Here is a 17,764-nt window from a genome sequence, read left to right on the forward strand (position 1 = left end):
ACTTCCGGCCCTCAGCGGGGCGGCCATGTTGGAGCGGCGGAGGCGGCGCAGAGGCTGGTCCCGGGTCCCCGCGGCGGCGGCCGGTAGGTGTTGGGCCCGCGGGGCCGAGCCGGCCCGGGCCGTCCAGAGGGGGCGCTGGGCCCGGGGCCTGGCCATGGCGGCGGCGGCGGCGGTGGCGGCGGCGGCGGCTCAGTCTGCCGGGCCGGGCCGCAGGCAGCGCCGAGGGGGCGGGGCTGGGGGGCGCCTCGGAGCCCCTCCCCCACTCCCATCCTCCCTCCTCCCGCCCTCCCCTGCCCTGCCCTCCCCTCCCTTCCCCGCCCCGTGCTACCCCCTGCACCCACCACCCTCCCCTTCATAAGTCTCTCCACAGTCATAGTTCCCCACCCACAATTCTCCCATTCTTACATCTTTTCGGGCCTTCCGCCCCAGCCTCCTTAAACCCCCACGACCCCCAGGTTTCCTGCCCCTCCCACCCCCTTCTTTATCCACCGTATCCCACCGTTCTCTCTCATACGTACCAGGTGCCCCAGGAGCGAGATCTTGCTGACCCCATACTTTGAAGCTCTGGGACTCTCCGCTCATACACACTTACCCATTTTTACTCTTCCACTGCCCTCTTCTCACCCCAGACTCCCCCCTTTTCATCTTCATCCCCATTCCTATCCCCATCTCCATCCCCACCCCCACCCCCATCTTCATCCCCGCCTCTTTCTCTACCCCCATCTTTATCCTCAACCCCACCCCCATCCTCATCTTTATCCCTATCCTGTCCTCATTTTTATCCCCACCCCTCCCATCCTCTTCCCCTTCTCCTCCATCCCCATCCTCATCTCCATCCCCACCCCCCTCTCCAATCCTCATCTCCATCCCCACCCCATCTCTACCTACATCCCCATCCCTGCCATTCTCTAACCTGCTCTACTCACACTGTCCAGTTCTCCCTGGGGCCCTCTTTTTCTCAGGTTTCTTTCAGTACTCCATATATTCATCAAGATCACACCCCCTCAAAACCAAAACAGAACAGAACAACCTGGGCCAGGCTCTTCCTCCCCCAACTTCTCACCAAGCCCTACAGAACATCCACTCTCTCTCTTGAGTTTTCCTTATCCCAGGGAGTTCTTCCCCAGTCTCCCAAACCTCCCAGTTCTGCCTCTGTGACCTTGGGCAAGTAAGTAACTTCCCTCTTCTGAGCCTCAATTTTCCCATGTGTGCAGTATAGGGGTTTGAAGGTCCTATCCAGCTCAAAGTCTGGGTTTCTTAATCTCCCAGTTTGTAACTTCTAGGATTCTTTTGATTCTTTTCACTGGTTCCGATCTATTTTAGGCCCCTATCTCTGTGCCCTCCCACATGTTCACACTGCAAGCCCATTCCCTTCTCTTCTTGAGGCTGTGGGAAAATACAGATCTAATTGAAAGGCCTTAGGCACCTTGAAGTGCCTGGTTCCTTCGGAAGTTCCTGAAGTCTGTGATAATCTAGGCAGGATCCTCTCCAAATCAGCTACAGGGGGAAGATGCTGGTCTGGGAGAACCTGCATGGGATGACCCTCAGCTCAGATGTCAGGCAGACAAAACACCCCGTGTAAACCCAAGAATCCTTCCTTTTCACCCTTCACAAGCCAAGTCCCAGGACCCCAAACCTTCCCTTTCTCCACTAACAAATTCAGATCCAATAAAGGGCTAAGGTCCTGTGAAGGAAAAAAAGATTGTTTGTGGTTTAATGGGGGTGGGGGTGGGGTGGGGTGTCACTATCACTGATTCTCCTCCTTGCTTCTTGAGCCTAAAGGAATGTTTCTAAACAAAGAGGTGACAATTGCTGCTTCTGGGAATAAGATAATCTACCAGGAGTTTTCAAATTGCTACCTGAACCTATTAGGACTATGGGAAGTGTATGTGTATGCTGGAAAGACTGCTCCTGGTATTGATGTGCATAGGGAATACTACTTAGTTAGGGCTCTGCCTGAGATCCCTCAGCACTAAGCTGCTACTGATCTTTTAATGAGTTAGTTGCAGCTGGGGAGGTTGCTCCTGTCCCTGGGTCCACAGGCCACTGGGAGCAGTGGTATTACACAAATTCCCTTTCCTTCCCTTTCTTCTGGAAGCTGTGTCTGTCTGTGGTCGGTGCTGAAGAAGTCAGCCACTCCAGGCATGACCCAGGCTCTAGCCTTCAATTGGAATCCCCTTTGCCCCCAGGAATGCTGATGCTTATCGGGATGGTAATAATGAAAGCCACCTGAGGGCTGAGGAGAGTTGCAGAAGTCTGGAAACATTTCCTATTTGCTAATGAAAAAGAAAGTCTCAGTCGGCCTCCACTGTCCCAACCACTGGGCCTAAGGAGGTTGTTCTGCAAAGAATTTTGGGCCAAGCCCAGGCCCAGGGCTTCCTGCCAGGCTTTGGAAGGCCTGCCCTTTGATTGTCTCCCTGGCTCTGAATTTGCCCTGGAAGTGGATGGGAGGTTTGGGTTGAGAAGACAGTTTCCCGCTTACATGCCTCTTTGGGAGGTAACCTGTGAATGATGGGGTGAATTGTAGCTCTCTTGGCTTCTGGTTTTTTTTGGGCAGGAGGAATGGGGTAGCAGTTTCCCTGGGTGCCATCAGTGAGAGGGATGAAAAGGCAAAATGTAGACCATGGGCCCCTCCCATTGCCAGGCTGGAGTGCCAAAATAGCTTACTTCTTGGTTTCTTTCAGATTTGAAAGAGTATCTTATCTTTCCATTCACTTTCTAAGTAAATGTGGGGTTCTTAAGAATAAGAAAGCCTTGACTTCACGCTTGCTTTCTTTGGCCAGGCTCTGGAAAACCTAAGCCCTAGGACTTAAGAGATATGCTAAACAGCCAGGAGACAGAAGTCCTGAATTTGGATCTCAGGTCTTTGTTCAATATTTGCAAGATCTTGTACAAATTACTTGACTTCATTGGACCTCACTTTCCTCTTTATGGAATAAGGAGGTAGACCTAAGATGATCTCTGATGCTCCTTTCACATCTAAATTTATTATTCTTTGAACCCTTGCAACTAATATTCTTTCTCAGAAATCGTCCAGCACAACTCTCTCATTTTACTAAGGGAAAGAAATCTCATAGAGTCAAGTGACTTCTCTGAAATCACTCTGGTTTTAAGTAACAGAACTGAACTTTCTAATATTCCTTACAGGTTTAAGTCCTCTGATTCTCTAAGTAACCTCACTGCAGGTCTCAGTTTCCTTCTTGGAAAAAAAAGGAAAGATTAAACTAGATGGTTCCTAAGGCCCCTTTCAGCTCTAAATCTGACCCCATGAGATCACTCTTTCCCCCCTGAGTTAGGAGAGGGAGACAAAAGAGTCTGCTAGAGAGATGGCATACCTTTGGGCTTCTCTCTTCTTTTTTGTCACATGGGGATATTGGTTCTTATGCTACATAGCTCACAGGGATGTGGAGAGGATAAATTTGAGCTATAGAAATAGCTGTGCATTAGAGGAAAGAACATGGAAACAGTAAGGAAACAAGGCTTTAAATCTTGACCATATGACCACTGGCAAGTCATTTTTCTCTGATCCTCAATTCCTTCATCATTAAAACAGGCATAATACATATACTACCTACCTCCCAGGTTAGTTATAAGGGAAGTCTCTTGAGACCTTGCCTTACAAAAGAAATGCAGACTCATTTCCATTCTGTCAACTCTTGACTCCTCTTACATTCTTCCTTCTAGGTACTTCCCAGGCATGGACTTTCTTGGGTTGACAGATGGTAAGCAGCTTCCTCTTCAAGCTGTAAACTCTTTCTAATCCCAGCCCACATTGCCATTGACCCTTCAATAGCACCTAATGAGAGTCAGTTTTGACTTTGCCTTCTTCCTTATGCCTCAGGTCCATTCTGCAAGTATGTATTTAATGTCCACTATGTGCCCAGTACTGTGCTTGGTGCTATGCTAGGGATACAAAGATGAGAACAAACAGTCCTGGCCTTCCACAAGTTTATATTCCAGTGGGAATAAATAACCTGTGCTATGAAGTGTATACAAAGTAAGTACAATGGCTTTTTCAGGGGACAAGGATCTTGGCTCTAGGACTAGGGTCAGGAAAGACCTCACAAGATGCACTCCACCTGCATCCCGGCTGTACAAAGGTGCTGAGATGGGCTTAGCAGTAGGCCGTTTTGACTGAAATGAAGAGTAGGTAAAAGAGAGAACATAAGATAAGTAAAGATAAACTACAGCTACAGCTACAGCCTGTGAAGGGCTTTAAATGCCAAATTGACAATTTGTATTTGATTCTGGAGGTAATAGGTAGCCACTAGATTTTCTTAAGCAGGCCAGTCCTTTGAATTTGACAGCTCTATGAAGGATATGTTGAAGAGGGGAGATAACTCGGGCATGGAGGAAACTAGTATGTACATGCAATAGTCTAGGTAATAGGTGGTGAGGGCCTGAATCAGGTTGATGGCCATGTGAAGAGAGACAAGGGGATATATGTGAGAGATGCTGTGGAAATAGAAATAAAATCTGGCAACTAATTAGGAGGGATTGTGTGGAGGTTATGAACTTAAATAAATAGAATGGATGGTGGTGTCCACCCTAACAGGGAAGTTAGGAAAAAGAAAGGGTATGTGAAGCAAAAGAATGAATTCCATATTGGACATACTGATTTTAAGATGTCTAGTAAGGTACCTCTTTGCAAATTAAGTTCATGAGAGAGACTACTGTAGATCTCAGAATCATCTATAAGTAGATGATAATTGAACATGCAGGAGCTAATGAATTTCCTGGGAGTAAGCAAAGAAATAAAGGCCTAGCTAGAGAGAAACCCCTTAGGGTACATTTACACATACGCAGTCCAGGAGCCTACAAAGGAAAGTGAAGAAGAGTTACCAGTTGGTAGCAGGAGAATCAGGAAAAAGATGGCATGAAAATCTACCACAGAAAGGTGGTCAAAAATATTATGTGTGTGGGGCAGCTAGATAGCATACTGGATAGAGCAACAGCCCTGAAATCGGGAGGACCTGAGTTCAGATGTGGCCTCAGACACTTAATACTAGTTGTGTGACCCTGGGCAAGTAAGTGCAATTGCCTTGCACAAAAAAACAACAAAAAGTTAAGTGCTGCATAAGAACCAAGGAGTTTGAACACTGAGAAGAATCCAATAGATTTGACAATAGATAACTTAAATATTGTAATTACTTGAACAGAAAGAGGAATAAATAGGTGCAGAGTTCAGAAAACAGATTACAAGCCAGGAATGGAGATATGATATAGTAGAAGTAGTAGGGGACTTGAATTATCAGGACATACTTTTTAAAAAGAGAAGTCATTGGTAATTTTGGAAAGAGCCAATTTCATTTGAGTAATAAGGTTAGAATCAGATTTCATAGACTTGAGATGTGAGAGGGGAGTTAGTATAGACTTAAGTTTTTCTTGTTTAGTTGTGAAAAGATGGAGATATATAGTAAAAAATATGGGATCTGACAGAGAAAGGTTTGTTGTTATTTTTTAAAGGGTAAAAATGTGGGCATTTTTGTAGATGTTAGAGAAGGATCCAGTATATAAGAAGGAATTGAGAATGAAGAGGGGTTGTAAGGAAGGAGATAGGAAACTACAAGTAGGATTGGTAATAGCAAGGAAAAGGGACAAGTCTTTATCAGAGGCTAGAGCAAAGAGAAAATGGAACATACTATCTGGGGAGTTTGAGATAGAAAAGGCAGCCCGGATTAGCTCTATTTTATCAATAGATTGTTGTTGTTTGTCCTTGGAAGATGACCATGATAGTGACATCATGACATGCAAGTTAATTGGATTTAAGTGAGGGAGGAATGTGTCAAGGTCATCTGCTTTACCTTCCCCTCCAGAGTCATCTGGGTCCAGTAACAATGTGTAAATCAAGACAACTGGCCCTGTATGAAATGGGAGACCTTGGTCTTTTTTAAGCTAAGGTCTTGTATGACAAAGGAAAGAAACGAAGTATGTTATGAGAGGTTTAAGTTTGGACCATTGGGGATGTGCAGCAAAGAATCAAGAGAAAGCCAAAAGATTTCCTTGCTGCTTTGAGGGCTGAGATTAAATAGCATGGATTTGTAATGGATCCTTGCGTCATGGTTTAACAGCATCTGAAGAGGAGCAGAGATCTGTATTCAACCTGTTTCCTCCATACTGCATTGCCATGATCCTCATTCCATTACTTATCCCTCACATGTCCTGTTGATAACCATCCACCCTCTTAGTCGTCTTCCTGCTTTTAAGGGCTTTTTTCTCCAGTTCATCTTTCTTAAAGATGCCAAAACAACTTTGCTATGAGGCAGGTCTAACCTTATCACTTCACTTCTCTCAAAAACCTTCAGGGGCTTTCTAGTGCATATAGGAAAAAAGAAATTTATCTTAACATGAAAGGCCCTCCATAATTGTGTTAGCACCATCCTTTCTCATACTGTCTCATCCTATTTCTTTTTACACACTCCAGCCAAAATCCATATGGGAGGACTTACTGTTTCATAATCTTAGCTTGTCGTGCTTCAGCCTTGAGCTGTAGTCCCTACTCTTCACTTGTAAGTTCTTCACTTTCTTCAAGACCTAGTTTAGGTGTCAGTCTTCTCTGAATCTCTCCAGTTAAACATGTTCTTAACTTTTTCCTCTAGGGTGTATAGTTTGGGTCTCTCCCATGTCCTAGTTTCTCTTTACCTTGTATTATTTAGTTAAAGCCAAAAGATGTGACTTAACTATGTGTAAGGCACTATATTGGGTTCTGAGGATTCCTGGGGAAAAAAATAGCCCCTCCTCCCAAGGATCTTATAATCTAATGAAGGCTATGCCATGTACAGAGATAAATAAGCAAAAAGTTATATAAAATCTTACCCAGAGGGACACAGCAGTAACAACTGGGTTGACTTGGAAAGACCTCAGCCAGAAGCTGTCTCCAGAGCTGTGCTTGGAAGGAATCGAGGGATTCTGGGAGGTGGATACAAGGACAGAGTCCATTCCTGATACTGGGGATCACATATTCACAGGTATGAGGAGGAGGAATGGAATGTCATCTACAGAAGAAGGCTATTAGGCTGCTTTGGGGTAGAAAGTCCATAAAGGGAGGACCTAAATGCGGGGCTGAGAAATTTATATTTTGTCCTAGTGGCAATAGGGAACCATTTCATAAAGGCCTTCTTAATAGGGGGTTGTATGGTCAGATATGTATTTTAAGAATCTCAATCTGGCCACTTTTTGAAACATAATTTGGAGAAAGATTTTAGAATGAGGGAGAACCATTAGGAGATTAGTGAGAGAATGTCTGGGTTAGAAGTGAGGAGAGCCTGAATTAGGGCTCTTCTGGGGTAAATAGGGCTGGGTAAATAGAGAGGAGTCTGATGTGACACATTTCAAAGAAACTTGGACAACTGATTGGATATCAGATATGTGAGGGGAAAGAAGCAAGAGACTATAAGGTGAGAGAGAATTAGGGAAATTTTGATGCAGGATGTAGGGGGAAATAGGAGTTCTGTGGTAGAAATGGTACATTAGAGATCCTTTCAAGAAGAAACAAAAGAAGGTAGCTGAGGGTTTTTTTTTTTTTTAATGCAAAGAGAACAGAAGGAAGGCCAGAAAAAAGCAGACAAGCACATCTTGGAATATATATTAAAAAAGAAAAACTACATATTATACCTCTTCAGGTTTCATACAGTGCTCTTTTGGTGTTCTGCTATTATGTAGGAATGCTCATTTTTATTTGGTTTTCAATTTCAGAATAAAAATGTAAGTCTAGTTTGTATTATGGGGGTTAGAGTTAAGGAGAAAGATCAGGGCTAGATATACCAATTTGGGAGTCATTTGCATAGAGATGAAAGTTGAAGCCATGGGGCTGATGAGATCACTAAGGGAGAGTATTGAGAAAGAAGAGAAGGGGGCCCAGGAAAGAAGCATGAGTAATGCTCCCAGTGAACTGGGCAAGATGATCCAGCCAAGGAGACTGAGGGTAGCTGTCAGGCTAGAAGGACAACAACCAAGTGAGCACCATTAGGGAGGAGAGTTTTTCAGAGGAGGGTCATCAATAAGGTCCAAACTGGCTGGGATGGTAAGTAGAATAAAGATTGGGGAATTGGGTTTGGGAGATATCATAGGATCATCTATTTACATTTGGAGAAGGTCTAGATGGCCACCGAGCCCCATTATTTCACTGAAACTGTGGCACAGAGAAGTTAATCCCATAACTAGTAAAGTTCTGAGATGAGATTTGAGCTGAGCATGTTGGAGCCTTTTATATAGAGTATGTGCATCTTAAGTAATTAACATTTAAGTGCCTGGCACTAGAGATGGTCAAAGAAGTCATCTGTGCCCTCAAAAAGTAGGCATTCTGCTGGGAATACAATATATCCATGGATACATACATGGAAGGTAGATTTTAACTAAATATGTAGTTATTAAGCGATGGAAAAGGGGCTGAGAAAAAGAAATGACACTTGAGCAGGGCTGAGGGTTCCCCAAGGAACAGGTGAGGAGGGAGAGCCTTTGAGGCCTGCAGGCATGGGATTCCCTTTCCCTTCCTTCCTTCCCTGGGACTGTAAGCTCCTCAAGGACAGGGCCCACGTCAATTTAAAATCTCTCTCTAGGGCTGAGACTAGCACATAATAGACCCTTAATAAATGTGTAAGGTGAGTTATCTCCTGAAGATATCCTTTCTGGAGGCTGCATTGAGGCTGTGATTGTGTTGTCCTTACTTGGGCTTCCTCTTTTTCTTTGAGGTGTCAAGCACTGGTTTGTGGGCCCAGGACAGCTCTTCACAGCCTAATGCCATGAATGTGGAGGTGGATAATGTGGAGGAGAAAGCTGTCCATTCATGGTCCAGAATCTCTTCTGCAGGACAGAAAGCCTTGGAAGAAGCACTCCTGGTCTTCAACCCCATGTCCAAGGACCTCAGTGACACCGAGGCCCAACTTGTGGCCTTTCTGCAAGGTCTCCGGGAGGAGGGCTACCAGCCCACTATCCTTCGGAGCAAGGATGTGTATGGCTATAGCTCCTGCACAGCCGACCCCCCAAGCCAAACCAAACAGCATGTTGGCCCTGCTGCTCAGGCCAAGCCACTGCCCTCGGACGTTCCCAAAGCCACTTCTAGGAGCCTGCTAGCTGTCCCAGGGACCATCTTGGGGAGGTCTTCTAAGGTCTCTAGTTCCCCAATAATCAAAACCAGCTCCACCAACCTTTTGTTGAACTCCCTGAAACAATCGGGCTCAGGCAGTGGTAAGAACTCATCTGTGGGCTTCCCTACCCACATGTACCCTGGGGTGTATCCAGCTATGCGGCTCTCTGTTGTTCTAGAAGCCTTGGTCCCTTTAAAGGCTACAGCATCCTGTTTAAACTCCAAGTACAAGCCTCTGGGGATCTCAAATTCAGACCTTAAGCTGCTGAAGGGTTCGGGGAGATCCCGGCAATCAGCTCCTAACAAAACCACTAACAAAGGGCACCGGTGTTTGATCCGAAAAGCACCAGACCGGGCTGCCCTCCCAAAGGGCGGACGACGGGGCCCCAATGGTGGTGTCCTTCGGGAGAGCAATGCCTGCAAGGCCTCAGGCATCCTAAATGGTAGGCGCCGAAAGAAGGGGACCCAGGTGAAGACTTCCAAGAGCGGGGCCAGGACTGCCTGTAGAGGTGGCAGAGGCAGCCACCCAGAAGCCACAGGGCCAAAGAGGAAAAGGTCAGAGGAGGCTAAAGAGACCCCAGCCAAGAAGAAGAGCAAGTTGGGGCCTGGACTAAGCAAAGCGAGGCTAGTGCCAAGCTCACCAAACCTCCTGAAGTTCCGGGTCATCAAAGTGAACAAGCGATTCTCCGATGAGGAGGTGCGGCAGAGAGCACAGAAAATCCTGAGAGTCAATTTGTCTCCAGTGATCCGGATCCAGCCACTGCCCCACTCTGTCTCCTGATTGACTCAAGGTCCAGTCCAGGGCCCATTTCCCTCTGACCCAGCCAGTCCACACACCACTGCCCCCTCCCCCCCTCAACTCTTCCATCTTCCCCTGTGGGAAGGGGGAGTGAGAAACTTTGATTCTCCTGCTGGTGGCTGGAGCAGTATGGGTGTTGGGTGACAGTGTGTTAACTGATACCTGCAGACTCTGGGCAGCTTGCTCCATTCCTGTTTCAGGCTTTCTGGCCACCAGGCTCCTGGGACTGCCTGCCTGGCTCTGAGCCACATTCAGAAATGCAGGGAGATGCCTCCCCCATCCCAAGGGAGAGAGCGGGTCTTATTACCTGCTCTCAAAGAGCCACTTACGGCTTCACCCCAACCGACCTTCCCCAAATCCTTGGGGGAGGCAGTTTTGTCATGACGTGATGCACTGTGATTTGTTATTTTCCAAGCTCTATGTTTACTGATTTCATTTTGATCAAGTTTTATATCTTTATATGCCCCCTTTTTCCCACCCTACCCCCTGGCCCCAGTGTCTGTCTTTTCCATCAGTAGTCAGAGCTTGGGGTTCCCTCCCTCTTTTCAAAATGCATTTACAACTCCTCTTGTTTTGGGCCATCTCCATGCTTCCAGGAAAGTTCTTAACACTGAAGGAGTAGAAAGTGGTTTGGTTTCAGGAACAGGTTAATCAAGAGCCCCTGGCGTTTGCTTTCTAATCTTAATACCGGGGGAAAGGCCTGCTGCCTGCCTACCTGGATGACCATCACCTTGAGAACATCGATTTAGTGAGGCATCTCCTAAGTGCTGTTAAGGGTGTAGCAGAGGGAGCCAGTGTGTAAAACTGGCAGATAATTTAGTGTTTGGGGATTTGTTCTCACTTCCTCTGAGTGGTTATGGGAGTCTCTGCTTTCTTGGAGTTTGCTTCTGGGGGTAAATTTGGGCAGAGGCTAGTTCACTCCCCTTTCCTGAGACAGCCTGGACTTGGGCCTTGTGAGCAAATAAAAAATCAGCTGTCTAGGCCCTTCTTTCTTCTGCAAGATCCTGGGGAAGCCTGCCAAGTGAATGAGCATAGAGTTGTGACCCTAGAGCTGATATCTAGGCCAAGAGAGGAAAAGAGGATTTTTTTTTGGGGGGGGGGGGGCTACTTCTTCCCAGGGGGACGGAACCAGACAGTGACTCCTTGTCTCCCATCCTTGCACACCATGATTCTGTGGGCAACCATCCAGAGCTTCAAGGCCTTTCCTCAGGGCTGCTGTTTCCCTCCTGGCTGCTATTTCTCCTCCCCAGGGCCTTATCTCTAAATCCCTGCAGCTAGACCTTGAGGAATTGTGGCTGTCTAGCCCCAGCCTTTCTTCCCCTCTTTCCCTTCATCCTTCCCCAGAATCTGGTCTCCCCTCTCCTGCTTTCTACCAGTTATACTCTAGGGTCTCAGCTCTGGGAGTATGTGTTGAGGGAGGGTGTTGAGGGAGGGGGAATGGGGAGAGAGATGTTCAGTCTCTACCCGCTTGGAACAAAAGGATGGTTGGAGTTAGGAGTGGCCTAGAGTACCAATGGTCATTGTGTCTCAGGACCAAGACTTTGAGGCCTTAATCCACTTCAGACCCCATTGTGGGCCTGTGGAACAGAGCTGGAAGCTATTGAGCCAGGTCAAGCCATGCCCCTTTCTAGTTGGGGGGAGTACTCTGTTTCAGGATTGGCTCCTCTGCCAGTCAGGCAATGGTGGTTGCAAAGATGGCCTCTGCTGATGGGTTGATGTAGGCTTGGGGCCTGTGGGAGAAGTTCTCCACTATCATTACTTTTGTAGAAGTTGGGGAGGAAGGGGTAATGACCAAAAAGACTTGGTCACCTCCATGGCAGTGGAAAATATTTCACAATTGGACCCCGGACTCTCAGATGGGGGGCTGAGCTGGCACTCCCCCCCCCCAAATTTGAATCCAAACAGTGTCTCCTTCCCCTTTCATCCTACCCTCAAGTCATCCACCGTACCCTTGCCCTTTGCTGTCTGTGGGTCCCTCGGAGTCCATAGTGGCAATGGTGGAGGTGGAGCCTAGAAGGTGGGTCACCATTCCTACCCTGGTTGGTGTCCTTTGTGACTTTGGGAAACTCGAGGACCAGACCCTCATCCCTGCTGCGTGTTCATTGGTTTGTTTGTGACGTCTCCACGGATGCGGATCTGTGATGTTCGGTATGCAGGTGTGGCCTGTGAAGAGTGCAACTGACTTCAAGGGAAGGCCCTCAGGCTTCTGGGGTCTGAGGTCTTGCCAGCATTTAAGTTAAATGGGAATTTTTGACCACTTGCAGGCCACTTGTTCTGCTGTCCTCAGTAAATGGTGCTTCATCCTCTGCTTCTGTGTCTGAGTACTTTTTCCCAAACCTTCCCAGAGAGGAATTGGAGGGGGTTGGGGGGCAGGGAGTGGGGAATGGGTTGGGGATGGGAAGTAAGAAGGCAGAAGTGGAAAGTTTAGGAATGTCCCCTTCCATCCTCAGGAACAGCAGTGCAAGAAAGATGGTAGGCCCTTTTTTTCTTTCTCCCTAGAGGAATGGCAGGTAATGCCCAGGGGCTAGCCTACTGGAGGTAGGAATCGCAGAGAATGAGGAAATGGGCATCATAGATTGAGCCACAGGGGCCAGTGTGCCCAGGAACTCTTGGGAATATGAAGTAGGGAGAAGTCCGAGCTAGTCTAAGGCAGGAGTGTTCTGGCCCTACCTCCTCCATTTTTCTGACCCCTCCCCCCCAATCTTCACCAGGACACCAGGCCTTTCTGAGGCAGTTTAAGAATTTTCCCTGGCTCCCATCCCCTTCCCTGGCCCCAGACCTCTCACTGCTCAGCTTCTCTCCCCTCCCCTGGGCCCCGAGCTCTGAATGACATTCCCCTGAGGTGCCTAGAGACGCTGCTTTTCTGAGCTGGATCGTGAGGGGGTTCATTTGAATGAGAATTTGCTCCTTTCAACCCAAAGAGCTGGGGCGGGGTAGTGGGGAGGTGGGGAGTGGCAGTCTGGGAGAAGCCTGCTGCACCTGCCCCAAACAGCTCGGATGTCTCTGCAGCCTTAGCCTCCAAACATACAAGCACCCCTCCAGGATCAGAGTGCTGGGCCCCAAGATGTGAGTATGATGAAGAGTTTTATGGGGGTGAGGAGGCTAGCACTAGGGAGCCCCCCATCTCGGTTCTAGATTAGAGGAAGGTGAAAGGATTTTTCTTCCCATCCCCACCCCAGGACTCTGATGCTGGACTTCAGAAGTGTGGAGTCTGAACTGCCGGTTCTGGGTGGGGAAGTGGGAGGTGAAGAGTCTGGTCCAGGAATAAGTCTTGTCTCACCCCAGCTCACTCTCATGTTCCTCATGTTCTCTGCTTTCCCTACTTCTCCATGATAGATTCTAAGATGGGGGGGGGGGGGGCGATATCTCGGGAAGGAAGGGCTGGAAGGGGAACTGATGGAGGCATAGTCTTCTCCCTTATCTCCTAGCCTAGACAAGCCTCTCACAAACTCTTTCTCCCCCCCTCCCCCCCAGGCCCAGCCAGGGAGTGGGTAGCCTGAGCCTTCGGTACTGGATAACCACTGCTCCCCATCTCTCAGCCACAAACCAAGTGGGCCACGGCTTCATTGTGCTGCTGCTGCTAAGTAAAGGGGGTGGCCAAGGAGGCAGGAATTGGGGGGCTTTTTGTACCTTAAGTGGGGGCTGTGTTCCCGGGTGGGGGTAGTCCTCGAAGAGTGGGAAGTTTTCAGGGTCTTGCTTTTTCTCTGGTCCTTAGTACAGATACCCTCTGCCTGTGCCCATGAAATACCTGATCTTCTGCCCCCACCTGGCTGCTCTGGAGGGAGCTGTTATCCTCCCACTGGCAATCTAGTTGTGGGCAGGAGCCAGAGTCTCCATGCCTCATCCACCTGTGGTTTAAGGGGACCTGAACCCTACTGCATTGTCAGCCACTTGCAGGTGTGTATTGGGCCCGGCCTTTCTGCTTTTGGAGCCTTTGAGAATAAGGACTGGCAGAGAGGGAAGAAGGCCAGTTTCCTAAGGGACTATTGAAAATAATGGGGACCAGAAGCTTCTACAGGGGATCCTGAGGGGTTTTCACTTGGGAGGGAAAGTGAACTTAGGAACTTTCTGAGGGGAAGCTGTTTGGACCTTGACACCCCTCCTCCCTCAGGACTCTGAGAAATGCTTCTTCTGTGACTCAAGAGGTCAAGGAGGCCATAGAATCAAGAATGTGATCTCCCTCAGTGGACCTGATGGGGAAAGAACATGGTGGCAAGCTGAGAGTGGTGAGGGGGAAAGGCTTTGGATGGCAATGGAAGGAAAAGGGAGGGAAAGTCAGGAGTGGAAAACTTGTGAGTCAGTGCGGTAGGTTTGGGATACTAGGGACAACAGGGTTCCTCTGATCAGGTCCTTATTGGTTCAAGGCGTGGAGAATGTCAGTATCCAGCTGGACTTGGAGGGCGAATTCTACTTCACCCACCTTATCATGACTTTCAAGGTACTGAACACTTACCTTTCCTCCAGTTTTAGATACCACTATTATTTTTCTCACGTGATCCTTGACCCCTGGGTTGGGCAATGAATAGCATGATGGATGGTTTGCAGCTAGAAAAACTTGAGTTCAAATCTTCCTTCAGATTCTTACTAGCTATGAGACCCTCCGGGACAAATCACCCAAGTTTCCTCATCTATAAAATGGGGATAATAATAGTACCTACCTCCCTGGGTTGTTGTGAAGATCAAATGAGATGTAGAGCAAGTACTTTGCATAATACCTGACACAGAGCAAATGCTGTAAAAATGTTGGCAGCTATTAGCACACATTAACACAAATGACCCTTTTCCAGGTGACCTAACCAGGGTGATTCTTGGCCTTCTGCTTCTAAATCCAGTTACTTCCTAACCTCTGACCCCCTAGTGACATCTAGCCATACGAATACTTTGATCCTGTGCACCCTGACACACCTTTCCCTAGACTTTTCGACCTGCTGGTCTACTCATTGAGCGTTCAGCGGATGGGGGTCGTTCCTGGCGAGTTTATCGATACTTTGCTCACAACTGCTCTGGCCTCTTCCCTGGGATTCCACTTACACCAGGCCGAAAAGTCAGTGATCTCGTTTGTGATCAGCGTTACTCAAACATTGAACCATCAAGCCAGGGTGAGGTCAGTCCCCTAAGTAGAGAAGGCTCAGGACTGGGGATGGGGATTGTCAAGGGCTGGATTCCAGTGATTAAGCATTTCAGGTCTTATTTCCTGCCCCTATCTCAGGTAATTTTTAAAGTTTTGGACCCAGCCATCCCTGTGGAGGATCCCTATAGTCCAGAGATCCAAGGTAAGTGAGTATTCAGCTGACTAGGCCATGGACCTTGGAAATCCCTCACCCCGAGACATCTCCCGACCCCATTCATCCACTGGGATATTTCCTCCCTGCAAGCTGAGATCCTGTGTAGGCACCTCCATGGTTCTTTATGACCCGCCCCGAGAGGAGCACAAAGCTAGACAAGGGCTTCTAGTCAGAAAAAAGGTTTCCTTGACAACCAAATCCTTCTCGGCTGCTCTACCTCTATCACTGCTTCCTTCCAGGCATTAGCATTTTACAATGTTTTTGACAGCGGGTTCCCCTCCCCCCTTTTTTTCTTCCCTAAAGCAAAAGCATTTAATGAAATGGTATAGCGAATAGCATATTTCTTAAAGGGGCCTCATTTTTTTCTTTCGTGAATGTTTTAAGTAATTGTTTCTAGGAAAACTTGTCACACTTTCTAAATAAAGTTACATAGTAGCATTTTCATAGTAAGATTAGATGTGTAGATTCATTGATTTTTAGAACTAGAAAGGATCTTAGAGACCCGTCTACTTCAAATCTCATAAAGGAAGAAACTGAAAAATGGAGAGAAGGCAATTAGCCAAGAGCTAATGAGTGGTAGAGGTGGGAGTCCAATCCAGGTCTAGTATCTTTGTCAATGTACCATATTCCCTTAGGGAGGGAGAGCACACAGCTGTGGGCATAGCAAAAATTGTTAACTTGTTTTTTCAGTCTCGTCATACTCTTCTTAACCACATTTGGAGTTTTCTCAGCAGAGATACTGTAGTCGTTTGCCATTTCCTTCTCCAGCTCATTTTACAGATGAGGAAACTGAGGCAAACAGGATGAAGTGATTTGCCCAGAGTCACACAGCAATTAAGTATCTGAGGTCAGATTTGAACCCAGTAAGGGGAGTCTATCTTGGTCTCTTTAGCTAAGGGATTAAGCTTCCTCTGGAATGATCAATAAGTGTGTGGTTTGGTGGGGGGAAGGGAGCAGGGGAGGTAAGCATTCCAGAGGGAGAACAAAGGGCCTGAACCCAGACTGAGCCTGATGTGTTTTAGTGAGGAGCTGGGCTTTATCAGAGTGTATTCGAAGAAAGCCTCCAGGTCGGTGGAACCGGCTAAGAGCTAGCTAGCACTGCCCCTCGTTAGGCCTGTGGCCAACGACAAATGATTCACCTTCTCTGAACCTCTTTTTTCTCATCCTGTACTCCCAGCTGAAGACACTCTCCAGACAGATGCAGCCTAAGGGCTTCAGGGAGTCCCAGAACCCTGATGGATTGAGGGATCTGCCCAGGCTTTTACAACTGGAATGAATGAGCCAGGATGTCAGAAACAGGACTGGAACCCTGCTGTCTTGGCCAGCTCTCAATCAGCTACATTGTGTTGCCTCTCCGGCTATAAAATAGGAATGCTAATATTCATTCGTATAGTATTAGAGTGATTTATGAACCTTAAGGCATTTAGAGTTCAGGAGGCTGCATTTACATGATGATGGTCTCAGATATTCTGTAGTTACTTGAAGGTTTCTGAGTAAGGCAATAATCTAGTCATATTTCTGCATTACTTTGGCAAATGTGTGAAGGATATCTTGGAGAAAAAGATGGACTGGGGAAACGGGGAGACTGAGAGGGGATTGTCCAAGCTTAAGTCTCCATCCTCCCCACCATTACTATCCCATTCTCTCCAGAGCTGCTTCGAGTTACTAATCTGAGGGTGAATTTCTCTAAACTACACACGTTGGGAGATGGGCCCCTAGGGGGCTGGGGCCACCGTCACGGTCCTCACTACTACTATGCTTTGTATGAGCTTGTGGTCCGAGGAAGTTGCCTCTGCCATGGACATGCCTCTGAGTGTGCACCTGCCCCTGGTGCCCCACCCAGTGTGGAGGGCATGGTGAGTGGAAGTCTCTGAGGGCAGAGAGTGTCGGGGTAAAGGACGAGAATCTCCTTTGGTGGGTGGCAATGGGGAAGGCTATTGCTTCTGGAGGACAGAGTCTCTGGAGTCCTCATGGGGGTCAGAGGTCCTCTCCTCCCCTTCAGTTCTTGGGGGATGCCTCTCTGAAGCGTGTTCCTAAAATCTTACCGGCTCTGCCATTTGTAGGTCCATGGGCTTTGTGTTTGTCAGCACCAGACAGCTGGACCCCACTGTGAGCGCTGCCAGGACCTGTTCCATGACCAGCCCTGGCGCCCAGCCGAGCCTGGGAATGCTCACGCCTGCCGGGGTATGTGCTGCTCGCTGCCTTCCCTAACCCGCGTGCCCTTGCTGTGCCTCAGGTATCTATGACTCACCACATCCCTCCTCTTTTCCCCCAGAGTGTGAATGCCACCAGCATGCCAGGAGTTGCCACTTTGACATGGCTGTTTTTGTGGCCTCGGGCAACGTGAGTGGAGGTGTGTGTGACGCATGTCAGCACCACACAGCTGGAAGGCATTGTGAGATCTGCCGACCATTCTACCATCGGGACCCCCGTGAAGACCCCCGCTCCCCATACACCTGTAAACGTAAGTCCTTAGATGATGAGGCCTGCCCTTACCCATGAACTTAATCCTGGTATTTGCCACCCCATCCCAGGCCTCACCTCTTGACTTCACCTGTCATTTCTGACCCCTTGTTCCAACTCTGCTTCTGTGTT

At 48.0% G+C, this 17,764-nt stretch overlaps 2 protein-coding genes and 1 long non-coding RNA gene across 4 annotated transcripts in view; 2 read left to right on the forward strand and 1 right to left on the reverse strand.

The window, feature by feature from the left end:
- On the forward strand, window positions 1-12,192 carry CCDC71 (coiled-coil domain containing 71). Of its 2 annotated transcripts, none has more exons than XM_031959363.1 (2): window positions 1-83; window positions 8,691-12,192. In XM_031959363.1, the coding sequence occupies exon 2, from the start codon at window positions 8,742-8,744 to the stop codon at window positions 9,864-9,866; it is 1,125 nt and encodes a 374-aa protein (XP_031815223.1). In that variant the 5' UTR covers window positions 1-83; window positions 8,691-8,741; the 3' UTR covers window positions 9,867-12,192. The 2 variants fall into 2 exon arrangements, with proteins under 2 accessions (XP_031815223.1, XP_031815227.1); XM_031959367.1 differs by lacking the exon at window positions 1-83 and adding an exon at window positions 5,004-6,968.
- Window positions 10,365-14,803, reverse strand: LOC116422346. Its single transcript, XR_004232940.1, has 3 exons — window positions 14,543-14,803; window positions 11,834-12,047; window positions 10,365-10,494 (listed from the first exon to the last, which is right to left on the reverse strand). It is a non-coding gene; the product is annotated as an uncharacterized LOC116422346 (long non-coding RNA).
- The window catches only part of LOC111719421 (laminin subunit beta-2-like), an 18,399-nt gene continuing 13,524 nt past the window's right edge, over window positions 12,890-17,764 (forward strand). Inside the window, exons 1-10 of the mRNA XM_031959356.1 lie at window positions 12,890-12,950; window positions 13,359-13,468; window positions 13,600-13,781; window positions 13,996-14,110; window positions 14,249-14,322; window positions 14,800-14,988; window positions 15,094-15,157; window positions 16,820-17,025; window positions 17,233-17,353; window positions 17,445-17,633. Of these exons, the coding sequence (XP_031815216.1) occupies window positions 12,949-12,950; window positions 13,359-13,468; window positions 13,600-13,781; window positions 13,996-14,110; window positions 14,249-14,322; window positions 14,800-14,988; window positions 15,094-15,157; window positions 16,820-17,025; window positions 17,233-17,353; window positions 17,445-17,633 (1,252 nt within the window). The 5' untranslated portion in view covers window positions 12,890-12,948. The remainder of the gene's footprint in view (window positions 12,951-13,358; window positions 13,469-13,599; window positions 13,782-13,995; window positions 14,111-14,248; window positions 14,323-14,799; window positions 14,989-15,093; window positions 15,158-16,819; window positions 17,026-17,232; window positions 17,354-17,444; window positions 17,634-17,764) is intronic.

Source organism: Sarcophilus harrisii, chromosome 1 (assembly GCF_902635505.1).
Source record: "Sarcophilus harrisii chromosome 1, mSarHar1.11, whole genome shotgun sequence".
Taxonomy (NCBI): Eukaryota; Metazoa; Chordata; class Mammalia; order Dasyuromorphia; family Dasyuridae; genus Sarcophilus; species Sarcophilus harrisii.

What these genes read in the sequence shown, in the direction of transcription:
- CCDC71 (XM_031959363.1), top strand. Translation starts at nt 8,742, where the DNA reads ATGAATGTGGAGGTGGATAATGTGGAGGAGAAAGCTGTCCATTCATGG.